The sequence below is a fragment of the Callospermophilus lateralis genome, chromosome 2 (genome assembly GCF_048772815.1).
Source record: "Callospermophilus lateralis isolate mCalLat2 chromosome 2, mCalLat2.hap1, whole genome shotgun sequence".
Lineage (NCBI taxonomy): Eukaryota > Metazoa > Chordata > Mammalia > Rodentia > Sciuridae > Callospermophilus > Callospermophilus lateralis.
In genome coordinates, this window is record NC_135306.1 from 130891453 (window position 1) to 130909189 (window position 17737).

At 35.8% G+C, this 17737-nt stretch overlaps 1 protein-coding gene and 1 non-coding gene across 6 annotated transcripts; one reads left to right on the forward strand and one right to left on the reverse strand.

Annotated features, from left to right (window-relative positions):
* Positions 1–629: 629 nt before the first annotated feature.
* LOC143393275 (small nucleolar RNA SNORA51) lies at positions 630–759 on the forward strand. The gene has a single exon (XR_013090572.2). It is a non-coding gene; the product is annotated as a small nucleolar RNA SNORA51 (small nucleolar RNA).
* Positions 760–12222: 11463 nt separating this feature from the next.
* Ankrd49 (ankyrin repeat domain 49) lies at positions 12223–17598 on the reverse strand. 5 transcript variants are annotated; one of them, XM_076843862.2, is made up of 3 exons: positions 17551–17598; positions 14853–15203; positions 12223–13688 (listed from the first exon to the last, which is right to left on the reverse strand). In XM_076843862.2, the coding sequence occupies exons 2-3, from the start codon at positions 15108–15110 to the stop codon at positions 13227–13229; spliced, it is 720 nt and encodes a 239-aa protein (XP_076699977.1). In that variant the 5' UTR covers positions 15111–15203; positions 17551–17598; the 3' UTR covers positions 12223–13226. The 5 variants fall into 5 exon arrangements, with proteins under 5 accessions (XP_076699977.1, XP_076964797.1, XP_076699978.1 ...); XM_077108682.1 differs by having other exon boundaries at positions 14853–16040; positions 17551–17570; XM_076843863.2 differs by lacking the exon at positions 17551–17598 and adding an exon at positions 17421–17542.
* Between the last annotated feature and the right edge of the window lie 139 nt (positions 17599–17737).

Below are 17737 nucleotides of genomic sequence, written 5' to 3' on the forward strand. Positions count from 1 at the left end.
AAGCTGCTGGAATTACAAGTGTTTCCCAAGGTGCTGGTCCCATTAAGTTTTAAGAGGGACTGCTAAGAACAATGTTACTCTATATTTTCTTTTGGAACAATGCTATTTCATGTAGCAAGTGTTACAATTTATTCAATATTACCATGCTTTAGGCATCTAATACTCATATTGTTTCTCTTCCTCACAATTACCTATGGGTAAATATAATTATTTCTATTTTATTATTAAGAAAGTACCTGTCTAAAGTTATAAAACTAAAGTAATAAAAACAAGAAGCCAACCTACCTGACTTTTCCATACCTCAAGTTACTAAACTACTAGACTGGGGAGGTAGTTACAATATATCTGCATTTCAACAAGGCGTTTGATAAAGTGGATTTTCCAGAGGGGGAGGCAGAATGCCCACACATAGGATGCTTATTAACAGATCAAAGTCTTCTTGGAACTGAACAATTCTGATGAGATCACCATTTAATTTGTTGATTTGAATAAAGGAACTAGAATGGCATAAACTTGGGTGAATGGGTAAGTGGTTGATGACAATTAGGATTCTCAAAGGCTGCTTCTAAAGCTGGAAGAAAATGCAAAAATCCACAGGATGGTATTTAAGGGGATAAATATATGGCCCAGGCCTTCTGATGCTTACCACAAGTCATTCTTACAATGACTATATAGTAAAAGGAGGCAGAGTAAGTCTACCCCATGTACACCTCAGCTCAGGCCCTGTGCCTGGCCTGTGTTGTGAATGGAAAGACATGGTGTGTGTGTGTGTGTGTGTGTGTGTGTGTGTGTGTGTATAATATATGAATATCTATACATTTAGATATATGAATATATATATACATGTATATATGAATATATATACATGAATAGATATATGAATATATATTAATCAAACCTAATCTAGGAGACTAGAACCTGGGAAAGGCAGAAAGACAAACTAAGGATTGTCATAAACTGCATTTGTTTTACAAGTTATTTTGGATCCATTTAATAGAAGTATAGTTCTCTGATCAAAGGAGTTATAGTTCCACCACATTGTATAATCAGATAATACCTACAATACTGGGTTCAGTGATTTAATTAATGGGATAAAGTTGGAAGAGACCAGCCAGAATGGCAAAAGCACTACAAATGATTATAAAGCTAATTAGTTCTTTGATGCATTTTATGGGTGCTCCAAAGGTCACCTTTATATAATTGAAGGATGTTTGTGGGAAAGGACCACACTTCGTGTATATTTGAGAGCACATCTGTGATTAGAAACTAGAGGCTATAGAGAGACTAAAGACTTTTCCAGTAATTAAAAACATTTGAAAATTGAATGGATACTTTGTGTGGTTTGAACAGCCCCTCTCTACTTAGTCTGAGTCCTTGAAAGGAGGTTCTCAGGGAAACTGAGGCAAAACCCTTTGCGTGCCTCTACCCTGACTTTGTGAACTCATGAAAGTTGGTACCTATATGCATTCATTTCCCTATTTCCTGCAACTTGCCCAAAGCCTGGCATTTAGTAAAGACTCAGTATATTTTGAATCGATGAATAATAAATCTACCATTTATTCCTAAAGCCCTAGACTAAAAAATCCTTTTGATGCTTTTAAGCATTTTAAGCCTTTTAAAGCATTTTAATGGAAAAGTTGCCAGATTTAATTTAAACCAGAGGTAAGGGATCTCTGATACCTAAATACACTGATTTTAATTACTTTAAGTAAGGCTTCTGTTTGCTGTTGATAATAATAAAAAGAGGAATGAGGTATCCTAGACACCCTTGGGCTGATGCTGAGGGACAGACCCTTTTCCCCAGGAGGCAGTGGTTCAGTGACTTACTCCTTGACAAGTTCTCTTGAGAAAAGGGTATGGGTCCACTGAAGCACAAGTGCTAGTAGCTAGAGCCCAGTGCTCCCTTCTGGGATCAGCCAGTTTGGAGGGAGGCTGGAAAGTCTTAGGCTACTCCCCAGAGAGGCAATCAAGGAGGCTAGAAACTGCTTGTGTTCCTCTTGGTCCTATTATTTTCATCATCATTCCTTAGCACCTGAAGACCTGTGGGGTGCAACAGGCTGTCAAGTATCTGTAAGTTCATGAAACAATGTGGGTGAGCACTGAAACCTGGCTAGGACTCCAGTTATAACCATGTTGGATGTAACTGTGGACTGGAACTGTCTTTACATATTTGAACATTGCTTGTATGTTGTGGGGTGGGGGCCGCGGGACAGCAGTGTGTTAAAATGTTGCACCGTGGCATAGGCCTGTAATCCCAGAAGCTCAGGTGGCTGAGGCAGGAGGACTGCAAGTTTGAAGAAGGCAGCCTCAGCAATTTAGTGAGACCCTAAGCAACTTAGTGAGACCATGTCTCAGAAAAAATAAAAAAGGTATAGTGATGTGGTTCAGTGGTTAAGCACCCCTGGATTCAATCCTCAGTAACTGCCCCCCCCCCAAAAAAAAAGTCCTTAACTGAGATTCCAAAAGGATCAGGGAATAATATATGGATTTGGAGTTCAAGAGATGAGAATTAAAGCATTTTATGTATTTCTCCAGCACTGAAGGATTAATGGTGGCAAGTCACTTCCTCTCCTCTATACCACAATTTCTTAATCTGTATAATGAAGGAATTGTCAAAATGATGTGCATATACACATACACACATACATGCTTATATAAATGTCTACATGTTATATACATGCAAAGGCCTCTCTCTGTGTGTATAATTTTATATATACATTTATAATTCTCTTACAGAATAATTCCACTGTCAATCCTTTAAGTTGTAGGTGATGTCCACGCTGGGCTTTGGTGTCTTTTGTAAAGGAGGGCTTGGGGAAATGTCCAGGATGCTTTCTATCACAGTGACATCACCTTTGCCTTTGCCAAAACAGCAGCTCCCCACCCCTTCCCGCTCTGACCTTCTCTTCAGCCAGTGCCACTCAAACGTCCTGCAGCTTTCACTCTTTCTCCACACCCATCCACCCCTTGCGACAGAGTCCGCGGCTGCAGCTGAACTCACACTGTTTGTGGGGCTCCTGGGAGACGCCGGGCGCCCTGCACACCAGCCCTGCCAGCTGCCGAGGCTGCTCCGCATCGCAGCCCTCCTCGGGCGGTGCCGCCGCGGTCACTACCGCGACCTCCTGCTGCCTCATTCCGCTAGGGGTTTCGCGGTCTGTGGGCTGTCGCTCGGCTTTCTCAGCTCTGCAGTCAGCTGCGGTAAACGCTAGGCGTCTCCGGTTGCCATAGTGACTGCGGATCCTCCCTGCCCTGGATGTTTTTTGCCAGCCCTGGGAGTCCCCTTGTGTATTGCCCTGCAAACCAAAGAAGACGTGCAGTTAGAGTTTAAATTCTTTTTTGACCAAAGCAGAGGACCTTCCATTGATCTCTCCTTTCTCATTTCAGCTTCTCAAAAGAGGTTTTACAGTTCCCTAATAGGGAAACTGAGATTCCGAAAGACTTAAAAAAATTGCCTGAGCTCACACAGCTAGAAGGTGGCACAGACGGAATGTCACCTCGGAAAAATCTGGATCCAAAGTCCAAGGAATATGTCACCAACGCAAAGTGCGGAGTGAGGGCAGGTACTGGACAGGTGAGTTCAAAGTGCGATCACTGGTTTCATGTGGCACACTAAAATATGCTTGATTATCATAATTTTATAATACAATAGAGCCCCAAACTGTAAACATTCTAAAGGCACATAAGAGAATAAAAAAATAAAACGTATCTATAAATTATTATATGCCGATATAACAGAGTAAAGCAATGAAAAAGACAAACCCTGTATGTGGAATTATGGATGACTCTCATAGGCATAACATTGATTAAAAACAAACAAAAACACCAAACACACAAATACACATAGTAAATCATTTCATTTATGTAGGTCGAACTCAAATAATGGTAGTAAAAGCTAGAGCAGTGGTCAACTTTGAAGGAACACTGAGGGGCGGGACAAAATAGGCTTTTGGAATACCAGTTATTTCCCATACCTTCAGCTGTTAGTCACATGGGTATGTTAACTTTGTATAATTCTTCGAGATTTTTGAATTTTATTGTATGTATGGTATACATATACAAAATTAAAATAATTGAGCACATTCTAATTATAAAAATTAATTTGAATTTTTTTACTCATAAAACAATATGGTTTATTTGATCAAATAATAATCATACAACTATTGTTTTCCTCAATATAAAATATTTGGAGATAATGTAGTTGTAAATTAGAGTAACTATATTAATTTAGGTGGCTGCTCATTTTCTTCTTTTGATTTTTTTTTTATTTCCAATGATTATATGTGTCTTCAATTATATACCACTTCAAAATCTCTTTGAAATAAATTATTGAAAAAGTGTTAAACGTACTGCTTTAGTTATGAACTGTGGTCCCCCTACTTTTCAATTTCACAAAACTAAAATGAGCAATAAAAATTGAGCAGTTGATTTATTCTTTTTTCATTTCAATTACATGAAAAAGACCAACATGTCCACTAGATGGAGGCAAAATCTAAGACTAAAGTTTCTTTATAAAATAATGTAAAAATATTGTCTTTATCAAAGAAATAAAAAGTTAATAAAAGTCACCAAAGTTAATACATAAACTTAATATTATTTAATGGCATTTTAGTAAAATCTAGGTGGCTTGAGTTTTTTATTCTGTTCAATTCTGTATATGAAACAGGTCTCAAGAAATCAAATTTCTTCTGCTTAGTTTTGGAATAATTGAATAAGCAGTTGGATGTTTAATGCTATTGATTTTTTCTTCAGAGAAGTAAATGCTATAAACACTTTGGTGGCCTATTTAAGATTCTATCAGTCTGATCTAAATTATTTTAAAAGCCAACCAAATCCTTCTTGTGTAGTAGCTAGCCACCTTTTTAAACTTTTGAAAACTGCCAAATGGACTAAGTTTTTGAGCTCACGTTTTATTTCCTATTCTATCATTTACTGGAGAAAATGCTCCTGGTTACAAAGAACTTGTTTCATGGGATTTAAAAGTTGCAGTCAATTGATTAAATGTGTTTGTGTGTGCGTGCACACATGTATTTATAACTCACAGACCTTTGTGGAGATACAGCCCTAGAATTTGGGGAAGAGGCCATCATATTTCCCTGCTTACTATGAAAAATGACAGAGGAATAAAATTAGTCATCTTTGAATACCTACTTTAAAATCAACTTTATTGAAATATAACTTATATACAAAAACTTCATTTTATTAAAGGACTATTGAATTCAATGACTTTTAAGTTACATACACTTGCATAACCACCACCACAATCCAGATACAGAAAATTTAACCAACCCCACATGATTTGTTCTGTCATTTTGAAATCTAATCTGTGTCCCTGTTACCAACCTGTGTTTTTTTTTCTATCCATAAATAAGTTCCTTCCCCCAACCCCGCAAATTGACACTTATTTGTTCCAGTACTATTTGTTTGAGAGAATTTCCCATTCAATTCTTGGTACTTGTGTAGAAAAAACAATTGGCCATTTATATCCAAATTTATTTCTAGACTCTATTCTTCTCTATTGACCTATATGCAGTCTGTCTTCTAATACTGATGCCTTGATATTGATGTTTCATAGCTAATCTTGAAATCAGGATGTATAAGCCTCCTAACTTGGTTTTTCTTTTTGAAAACTGCTTTTGCTCTAATAATTGTCAACTGATGATATTTTTGCTTATTTATGTTTTTATGCCATAAAATGCAATTTTCTACATACTGCATTATTTCACCTGTATGGATTTTGTTTTTCTTCATGCTTCCCACTCAATGTACCAAGGATATAACCCAGGCCCTTGCATATTTGAGACAAGCACCCTGCCACGGAGGTGAATCCCCTTCCTCCACTTACATGAAGTAGTTAAAACAGGTAAAATCAGAGAAGCAGAGTAGAATGTGTTGTCAAGGGCTGGGAAAAGGGGGAAATGGGAGTAGACGCTCATTGGGTATAAAGGTTATGTTATACAAGATGAGTAAGTTCTAGAGATCTGCTGTACAGTATTACATCTAAGGATAACTATATTATATTGTATAATTAAAATTTTAAAAGGGTAGATTTTAAGTTAGATGTTCTTTCCACAATAAAATAAAGACATTTACATGTAAAAAAAGAGCACAGAATTTTATGTGGAAGGCAAAATCAAATTAATAAATGTATATATGTATGTAATATATATCTTATATGTGGATATATGCCATACATATTTAAATATATAGATGTAAATAATCAAAGTTTAAAATATCGACTAACCTTTTAAAAGCAAATTCAACTTTCCCACCATAAATATATCACATAAAATAATATTAAAGAAAATTAAATTTTTTTGGTTGTTATTATTGACAGACTAGTTATACACAGTTATTAATATTTAAGAACACTGTAGGTGAAGAGCTGCTGTGGGAACTTGAGCTTTGTGGGAACTCACTTTGAAGATAATACACTAAACAGGCAGAATAATTTAATCTCCAATCAACTTTACAAATACAGTGAATATTAAATACTAGTGTGTGGTGAAGAGCACTTACCTTCATCATGCACTAACTGCATGACAATGAGCCATTCACTTAATTTCTGCCAGCCGAACTTCCTCATTTTTACAATGATATCTACTGCATATGGCTATTGTGAGGCTTACATGAGATGGTGTTTGTGAAGCACTTACAGCACAGTTGGCTCATAGTCGGCATTCAGCTTTTAGCTCCTATAGACTATCACAGTGGGTTGGTGTACCATGTCTTACATACGTAAGAATTTTCATAAAGAAGACGAGTCTATTTCATTCATGCTAAAAGATGTTTGCTGGAAGTTGATACATAGATATAGATTTTTTGTAATTATGATTTTTATATATTTCATCTTAGAATTCCCTTATAAAACAAAAGTGATTGACAAATTATACCACATAATTTTTACATTTAAGTAACAAACTCAAAGACTATAGTCTTTAATAACATTAAGAGATTAATTTCTAAAAAAGAAATTTTCTCTGTTTCTCCCCTTATTTACATTTGAACCTCCTAGCTTTCTCCCTATGGCCTTCTTCCATGACAGAAGTGGTAGATGTCTCTTATTCTTATTTTTCTAGAAGCAAAGTCTTGTGTCAACTTCATTCAGCAATACAATAAAAATTCACATCTGTAATGGTGCAACCTATTAAAAATCAGAATGTTGCTATTATCTCAATTGAGACACAGAAATTAGATTTTTTTTTTTTTTAAATCGTAAACTCATCTGAGTTAAGGGGTAAATTTCCTAGAGGCCAAAACTGAGTATAGGGTTTAAGCTTTTCTTCTAAACAACATTCAGTATTAGTGAGCTCTCTTTTTCTAATTGTATGTTTTAGCCCAATTTTTGAATGTGTTTAATGATTCTATTAATAAAATACTAAAAACCTAGTCAGGCATGACGGTGCATGCCTGTGATCCCAGCAACTCAAAAGGCTGAGGCAGGAGGATCACAAGTTCAAAGGACAGCCTCAGCAATTTAGTAAGGTCCTAAACAACTTAGTGAGACCCTGTCTCAAAATAAAAAAGGGCTATGACTAAGCATCCCTGGGTTCAATTCCTGGTACAGTCAAGCAAACAAAAACAAAATGAAACAGAACTAAAGTAGAATAAATGATTACATGATTTTTAAAGATAGATTGATGAATATTTGAAATGCCTAACAAAATGTAAGGAAAACATATGCTTTAATTAAATTTATTTGCATGTTAATAAAAACAACATGTAGCTTTTCAAATTACGAAATCTTCTGCCTTATAGATTTTTTATGCTATGAAGAAGGGGACATTGGGCAATGTTTGGAGACATTTTTGGTTGCCGTAACTGGGAGTGAGGGCCTGGCAGGTGCTGTTGGCATCTAGTGGGTGCAGTCCAGGAGTACTTCTAAACATCCTACAGTACACTGGATGCCCCCCACAATGACATTATGTGGCTCCAAATGTCAACAATGTGGAGGTTGAGAAACCTTGCACACTGTTACTTTTCTAGATGGACTCATCTAAGGGTGCAGACTAAAATCAAAAGGAAGGATGAATGGATAATTATACATTTTTCTTGCTTTTGATTCTTCTCATAAGGTTTACGTATCTTCCAATTTCAATAAGAAATATGCAAAAGCACATGAAAGCAAATCTAAATCCTACTCCTTTTTTTCTGGTACATGCTCTGAAGTACTTGATTCATCTTAGGTCTTCTTATGACCTCATAGCAGAGCCCATGTCTCTACTGATTGCCCTCTGCAATCAGTATATATTTTCTTCTTGAGATATTAAACTGAGGTTTGGAAAAACTTGATAGGCACATGATTTTTTCTCGTTCTTGTGTGATGGCAGGCTCACTTCCTCATTTTTTATTCGATGACTAAAAATTGCCTGATTAAGGTAGATGTATATGAAAATGGAACACCAATGACTGCTCAGGAGACAATGCCCTTTCTGAACTCAAATTCTCTAATGGTTTCCTAATTTTCAATTACTATACATCTAGTAGAGATAAAATGCTGAACATATTGTAATATAAATGGAAAAATAAAACAAATATCAGCTTGCTTTTCAATTGTATACACTATTTCTTTGATTAAGCTAATTTTCTGGCTCACAAATCTTGCTACAGTGAGATCCATTGGAGGATATGCCATGTCATTAAATCCAGAGTGAGGATTATTAGATTCACCTGAGTTTTGAATGGACAAAATGAAAGTAAAATCAGTTAAAAGAAACTGATTATTTTTTTTGTGTTTTTATTCCATTTGCTTAGTATTAATAAGAATCCACCTTGGAAAGAGGGGAAGATGGGTATGAATTTAAATAGCATCTCATTTAATAGGCACTGGGAAGATGCATATAGAATGAGCAATAAGCTATTCAAGGTTTGTATTCATTCTGGAAATACACTCTCTTGGAATTTCCTTTCCCTCCTGTCCTTGCAATTATTTACCAAAATTCTTTCCCTTTATTTTGTTTATTCCTTTAATTTTTTTTCTTTTGGAGAACTTTGATACTTGGTCAAGACCACTTAAAATGGGGTGGGCATTTTTTTCTAGGAGAGGAGTTTCTTAGATTCTTGAAAGAAGCTCTGTGCTGCAAATTTTACTGGAAAACTGTTAGGGACAACTATAGGAATATAAAGAGAGAGTTATTTAATTGGTCTTCAAGAATCCAAATACTTAAAAGTTTTAAGGGCATATCTGCTTGGAATACTATGCAAAGAAAGAACTCAATACCACTTTTTGAGTACCTTTCACCTAATAGGTATTATATCACATTTTATCTCATTTGTCCCCTACAACAATGCAACAAAACAGATATTATCCCCATTTTACACATAAAAAAACTGAAATTATTTGCCCAAAGTTGCACATAAGTGTGACTATCTCAGTTTAATGCTTCTCTTAACCAACCTGCTATATCTCCAGGGCATGTGTCATGCATCTACCTGTGCTGTTCAGTATAGTAGCTGCTATCAAATGTGGCTACTCTGAATTCTGATATACTATAAAATGCACTGTACTTTGAAGACTTAACTACAAAAAAAGTAGCATAGCTCAGTAATTGTTAAATATGTATCTGATGTTGAAATTAATATTTTGGATGCACTGGGTTAAAACATATTTTAAAAATCAATTTCATCCACTTTGGTTTGATGTGGCTACCAGGAAAAACTTAAAATTACATACAGCTCATGTTATGTTTCCTTGTGATAGTACTATTTAATTTCTCCTTAGTTCTCCAGAAGTAAAATTTGGGGGTTTCCAAGGGAAATTTCCAGGAATTAAAAAACACCAATAGGCTATATTCAACTCTTCTCTCTCTTTCTGAACTTACCAAACATAGATCTTAAGTTCCATTTAGAGGAAGTACTTTTTATTACACTGGTTTAATGGTAATTTAGTTATCCTGCAGAACACCTGAAGGATCCTATGATAAGCTAATATTAATATTGGCATAATTTATGATTTAGTAATCATATTTCATGGGAGATTTCATAAATTCCTAGTCATTTTGGACAGGATGAAGATAGCATATATGTTGATCAGAAATAGAAAGCTGAAGCTATGGAACCAACTTAGGTACCCTTCAATAGATGAATGGATTAAAAAATGTGTTATATACAATGGAACATTACTCAGCCATAAGGAAGAATGAAATTATGGCATTTGCTGGTAGATGGATGGAACTGGATAATATTATGCTAAAAAACCAATCCCCCCCCCAAACAAAGGCCGAATGTTCTGTTATGAATGTTCTGTTCTGCTAACACACAATAATGGGACAGGGGACAGAAGTTCATTGGAATGAAGAGGGGGGTGGGATGAGAACAGGCAAGACAGTAGAATGAATTGGACATAACTTTCCTATGTTCATATATGAATATATGACCAGTGTAACCCCACATCACGTACAACCACAAGAATGGGAAGTTATACTCCATATATGTATGATATGCCAAAATACATTCTACTGCCATGTATAACTAAAGAATTAAAAAAAAAATAGAGAGCTGATCCAGAGATTTCATTTTCTTATGAGACTCAAGCTTCTAGGTTTCTCTTGATCATGAGCTTCTAGTGAGTAGTGGATGCTACAAAGATGCCAAAAAACAGGAATAAATGAATGCCGCAGTCTCTGGCTGGGCACAAATCACGAGCCTCCACACAGCTTGTGATTCAAACAGCAATTCTTTATTCCCGAACTCACACCGGCCGTCTACAAACATGTTCTGGGGGAATCCACGTTCTCTGCCCAAATCCACACTTCCACTGGGCTTCTGTCTCCCAAATATATTCTGAATCCCGTGAGAACTCAAGAGGAACTCAGGCAGCAGGATATGCCCTATTCTAAACCGGGAACACCCTAAACTCGGATTATCCTAAACCGGGAACACCCTAAACACAGATCCGCCCTGGTCCTCGAGCAAGGTCACCTTTCAGGAATCCTTCCACTAGACAGCATGGGAGTACGCTGGCAAGGAAATTGTCATACCTACTTGGCTGATGGCTCCCAGCAAATGAATGTCCTCACATTCCTATAGAAAGATTGTAAATCCCATCATTGTGGTAGGCTGTGGGCCACAAGGCTCTCTGTAATGTACTTGAGATTCATATAGGCAAAGCCAAATAGTTTCACCATGGGCCTATGTATACCTTGAACAATAACAAGTTGTCTCTTCCTCAAGCAGACAAGTTAATCAAATTTAAGACCTCAGTTACAGAAAACAGATTTTAAAAAAAGTCTTTGGATAAACTTCAGAATTAGAGAAAATTTTGTTTGCCACTCAACTTTTGGCCTGCTTAAACTGTCAAAGTACAGCTATGTGGTAGTCAAAAGCACAATTAGTAAATATTTTCTGTGGATAGTAGTAAATGTGAAGTATAAAGGATGCAAACAATAAAAATTCTTCCCTCTGGGAGAGAGGCTTTATTTGTTCAAAGTTTGCTTTTTAGCATTGGTGAATGTTGAGGACTAAAAAAACCTTAAGAGTGGTCACAACTCAGTTCCTTATTAGATAGTCTTCTTTGGCTCCATAAAGGGAAAACTGACATAAAATCATGGATGTAACTCACCCCCAATTAAGAATGGAGCTGCAGGTTCTGTGAATTTCAGATAATCAGGCAGCCTCGTTCAGCAGTCTACTGGTATAGATGGGGTCCTATTCTACCATCACTGTCTGTCAGCTGTACTTATCATTTGGTGTCACTTACTTGGACCAGAAAAAATGGAAAGAAAGCAATCTCTTGTTTTCTGCACAAATATTTGTATTAGGTATTGATACTCTAAAACCAAGGCCAGAGATCACAAAATAATTGAAGTTTTATAACTCTTGAGAGTCTGTTACAATGACTCTGCTAATTTATTGTCTTTAACTTTCTGAGATGATTCAATTTTGTTCTAAACAAAATCCTGCCACATATATCTGATTAATAAATATTATTGCATAGTCTAGGGTGGTTGAGTCATGTGGGCTGGCTCAAGAGACAAAATTTGGTAGGCATTTAAAAAATATACTGAAGAAAAGCATAGCTGGTTGTTTCCTTTCCCTACAACGTTAGTTCCAGTGTTGAGAGGTTAAGAGAAGATCCTTTGGGAATAGTCAAAGGAGCTAGGTATTCAATGGGAAACTGGTGAATACATGGAGAGAGTTGCATATGCTGTTTGAATAAATAAGCTATCAGTCAAACAAAATATACATGTTAAAAAAGAACTCACGCTTTTCTTGTCAAACTTGCACTTTATTTTTCTTGAATATTTGTTTATCACTATCCACACTATGTGTTTTTTTTTTTTTTTTTAAACCTGAGCCACTTGGTGGTTCTAGTCCCAATATAATCATAATCCCCTTACTCTTAGAATTCCTTACCCTTGTCACTTTGCCCTTGTAATGGTTTGAATAAACTGAGGACCTTGGAAAATTGATATTTTTGGTGAACTCAAAGAGATTTTATGAGCAGAGGCTGACCCAGCAGGATTAGGAAAGTAAAACCAGTTGGGTAGCAGATATATTATGATCTCCTGGACCAAGGGATAGTTGTGTGCATCTCTAAAAGGTCATACTGATTCACCATAATAAGGATTATGTAGGTTAACGAGGGTGAGGTAGGACTGTGCACAGGGTTGTGTGAACTGTAGCAGGGGAGGCAGTATGTAAAATTCATGGACTAAATGCCCAGCTAACTACTTTTCAAAATTTTCTGTTATATAAAGCAAAAATCTAGGCTTTTTTAAATTGTATTTTTTAAAGTCACTAGTATGTTACTTTTTCTGGTTTACAGTGAAAGCAATTGATTATAATGTAGACAGCTGAGCTGTACCAATATATTTAAGACTTTTAAATTAAATTTGGAGTCACCTAACTTTATAAAAATACATGTTAATATATTAAATACTCAACAAAGATCCAGGATGTGGGGTATTTAAAAATACATTTCTCTTGGATCAGCACCAAAAATATCTTTAGTTTCTGTTCTACCCGTGTCAAGTTTTTAAGTAAAGGTAAGTTAAAATTATTCCTCATAAAAATCACAACTCCACAGAAATCATTAAAGATATATCTAAACAACTCTCAAATACATTTTGACATCAAGATCAGGCGATTCACTAGGAAGAACATTATACTGAGTAGCACTGAATTTTTGTAGTAAGACTTTTGATGTCAACTTTGTATAATGGGAATATTTTACGTCACACACAAAGGAGGCACTGGTACTCACAAACTTAAGAAAATTACTAGAACTATTAAGACTGAGGTGAAGAATTTGTACAGCCTTCCACAATTTCAAAGAGGTAGTGATAGATACTTGTCCTCCTGGCAATATCAAATGCAGTTTCTTCCAAGTTGTTCTTCAAATCTGGTTTGATATAACGGTTCATTAGGAGGAGTTCTAGGGTCTCTTTGCTGTCTCTGTTTCCAGCAGCAAGATGCAAGGGAGTCAGAAGGCCTTTTGTTTGAGCATTGACATCTGCATCATGCTGAAGTAAGAAAGAAGCCACTCTGGTATTGTTCCACTTACAAGCACTATGCAGAGGTGTCCAGCCATCCACAGTTACTGCATGCACATCTGCCCCTTGCGCAACTAATTCACGGACAATATCTAAATGTCCACTGTAGGCTGCTCGATGAAGAGGAGTATACTCATCCTCATCTCTAGTGTTTACATGAGTGGCTTTCTCAGAAAGTAGTCTCTGCACTGTAGTAAGCTGAAAAGGAAAAAAAAAAAAGAGCTCTTTAAAAAACCCAACTCGAAGCAAAACAATAAATAAAGAAAATGAAATCGTTCAGCAGTTTTAGATTTAATTAAGTTAAATAAAAAACTATTAAGAGATGAATTTTAAGATGAAAATAATTTAAGATTTCTTTTTTAGTGCAAGAGGGCAACTGGTTTACTAATGAACAATTTAGTGTTAACTATACTCAGTTGCTTCTAAGAATCTGATTCTCTGAATATCAAACCACACATTTAGTCCTGGTCTAATTAAGACTTACTGCACAAAAGCTTTAGCCCTAAATGAATAATACAGGCTATAATTATATTTAATATTCTATATTTCATCTGCAAAGAAAATATAACATTAATTTTCTTATAATAACATCATTCGAATAAACAGTGTATAAAACTTATAAAAATGAAATTTCCTTTAAGAGAATAAAACGGTGAAAGGAAATCCAAGGACTTAAAGGCTCAATTCCTTCTGAATATGACCTTAGAAACCTGCCACCAGGCAGTGATTTTCAGTTTAGTTTATGAACCTCTAGAGGGGTGCTGGGTGTTCTAGAGCTAAAAAGCTATTAAACAATGCTAAATTCTTATTAGTTTACCAACACAGACATGGGAGAACATAATAAAGTGAAGTGGAAGTGGCCAAGTAGAAAGAATAGTTTTTCGGTGTTAATTCTACTAGGATAATCTTGGGAAAATTAATATTAACCCTTATTGTATGGATACGTGAAGATTAAATAAAACAATGTAGTAAGCTAACTGGCATAGTTGGTATTTAATAAATGTTAATTTCCATTTTACCTATTTTAAACAATGTTTACCCATAAGATAATCATTTCTAATAACTTACAAATGATTTAAAAATATAATTGCTTGCTATCCTTATAGTTAATTATTCTTAAACCCCCAAATAATACCTAACATGACAGTTTGTAATTTAATATGTGCTTTTGCGTACATTGCTTAATTTGATTCTCACCATCCTGTATGACAGAGACAGATATTATGGTGGCCATTTTCACATATAATAAACTAGAGGTTCAGAAATAGAATTTGCTCAAAGATCAAATAGAGGGGTAGGGCAGGTCTTTAGGTTCTAAACCCAAAGTTTTTGTTACTATGTTATGGTTCCCCTTTTTTTTACCCGATTTTTTTCAGCAGCCCAAAGCAGCAATTTGCTTGGATCTTTCTCCATTTTTTTTTCTTGTAATTGATACCACTCTTCATTTTTTTCATCTTGCTCTTCATCTTCATCAGAATTGCCTACCCAGAGACTTTGGGTACCAGTGGGAATAAGGTGTCCATGTGTTTCCAACAATTCAAGTTGATTAAAGTGTTCAGAAAAGTCCAAAGAATTCTCTGGGTCTGGTTTTCCTTCATCATTTATTTTTGTTTTTTCCATTTTAACTACTATTCTAAGTAAAAAGCATTTCAAATGCTAGAATATAATCTTTCTAGGGATGAATTATGTCTGCTTTATTGTTTTCATCAAGATCTGAAAACACAAACACAAAAATTATTATCAAAACAATAACTGAAGCTTTATCAATAGCACAGAAACTAGTTTTGCAAGCATGCACAAATAAACATTATCTAAATTGGTCGTTTTCTCATGATGCTCATTAATCATATTAAATACTGGAGCTAACAGATTTCAGTTATCTATGATCTATAACAATCTAGCCATTCTTCTTTTCCTTCTAGTAAATGAATGGCTATGTCTATTATTTTGAACCTATTGGTTTAAGTATGATGGTATTCAGTGAAGGGTGATGAATGCTTAAATTTTTTGAAGTATAACTAATACAATAAATACAGATATAATAACAATTTTTATAAACTAGATACATAGATAACACAAAGCACAAACAAAAATTTCTAGTTTCTAAGAGACAATTTGAAAAAATTCTTAGACAAAATAGGCCCCAAATGATATCTTTCCCAAATCTCTCACTGGTACCAGATAATTTTATCACTATATTTGTAATAATTATCCTATTTCTACTTTAATAATTTCAGGCCTAGGAAAACTCATTGCTTCAAAAAGTAGTCCTATTTGCTGACAGAAAACTATAGTTCTTAGTTGGCTCCTTGTTTCTGAACTGAATTTTGGTTGTCATTTACTCCTTCATTCAAAAAATATGAATTTTTAGGAACTGGGATTCAATAATGAACAAGATCATGTCTTTACCTCAAGAAGATTCCTGTCCAGTGCAGGTGACTGCAAAGATAATATGAACCCTATCTAGATACCTTGAGTATACAGGAGGGTCATAATTCACCCATTCCTGGAGATGGAAGAAAGCTTCCGGCAGATGTTTATTCTGTTTAGCTGCAATATTAATTTACAAATTAATATCAGCTTAAAGAGTTACACAGCACATAAGCCTTAATCAAAATTAAGAAAATGAAAATGTTATTTTAAAAATATAATTTATCAGTCTCCAAACTGCACTTTTTGAAGTCTTAACAAATCTTTCAAGACTATTCTCCGAATGTTCTCCCTTTCATTCTTTCTTGATCCTCCCAATTAGATCTTTCTCCTTTGTTCTTTTCGGTGCTATATTTTGTCTTATTTTATCATGAACTTTGTTTCTGATGCTTAAAGATCATGAACTTAAGGCTAAGGACTTTGTTTAACATTTAAGTTCCACTTGTATACAGCAAGTATTGAGAAATAGCAATAGTATTAAATTTAATTAAAGCCCTGTCATTTGATTCTGCCTGGAAGAGATTCTGAGAAGATCCAGAATTAGTCATACACCTAAGATACTACTTTTGTTCTACTAAATTCCACAAATTTAAGAATATACAAATCTACTGTGGTATTAAATATTGTTTACTAGGGGCAGGATCATGAAACTCAAGCTTAAATCTATCACTTATGACCAGTAATTTCTCTAGGCCTGTAATTTCACTGAAAATGTAAGGATTGTACAAAGAATTTCTAAGGTCCATCCAACTTTTTGGAGTCTATTGAGAGACCTCATCAGACTTGCTTTGTGTTATATTAGTTCCCTTGGAGTTTCCACTTTTTTCTTTATTCTCAAGCTATTTTCTGAACCTCGAAGATGATCATATAACAACTCATTAAACAGGTAACAAATACCTACATAAAGTATGGATCGCTTGTATTTATATCAGATATAATATTATTTTAGCACAAATCTCACTGGCTTCCCACAAGAAGTCTTTCTTTTTCCATAGCCCTTCATATAAATTCTGAACTTTTTAAGTTCCAGATAAAATAAAACACATACAAAACTTCCTTGGTATATTTAATTTAAAAAGTCAAACCCAGATGCATCTTCTTCGTTCAGGGTTTAAAATAAAATGATCAAGATTCTTACTGGATGATATCCGATTAGGATGTAATAGGGTGACAAATTCAGTGACAGATTAAAACAATCTGTCAAATTCAGATCAAGGACCTTTCTGTGGAGCTGAAAGCCCGATCTTCAAATTAAAAAGTTCCACATTACTTTTACTGCACTATATTTTGTTCTCAGAAAAACGCAGTACAGATGTGCTGAAGCCGGGGATCACGGGCGACAACGGGGAGCAGGGAATAAAGTCTGAAAACTAGAGGGTGTAGTGAGGCGGGCGGGGCGGAGGAAAGACGGCCGCCAGACCTGACTCGGCCACCGGCTAGTCCCTCGCAGGCCCGCGGCCTTCCAAACAGACAAAATCGAAGAAACCACCACGATCTTACCTAGGACCCGCCAAATGGCCTGACCTCCAGGGCTCGGTCAGGGCCTAAGGTGACCACCCCTTTGGACCTAGTAGTTCTTAACTGCTACTCCACCTGGAAACCTGGTCCGGGACCTGGAGGAATTACCCACCTTACAGAGGAAAGTCGCCGCTGCGAATCTTGCTTCCGGGTTTGTCCCCCGGGCTGCTCAGGATTGGCTCCCGTGCGGGGGCGGGGCCTTACCGCTACTTTCCTTATCCCCTCTCGACATTCCTCAGCCAATGAAACTCGAAGAGGACTTGAGAAGCCTACGTCATTAACGAGATATCGCGAGAAAC

Excerpts from the sequence above, each read along its gene's own strand:
- Ankrd49 (XM_076843862.2), bottom strand. The coding sequence starts at position 15,110 with ATGGAAAAAACAAAAATAAATGATGAAGGAAAACCAGACCCAGAGAAT. Across the intron at positions 13,689-14,852 it reads GGGCTGCTGAAAAAAATCGG|CTTACTACAGTGCAGAGACT; the intron begins GTAAAAAAAAGG and ends TTTCCTTTTCAG.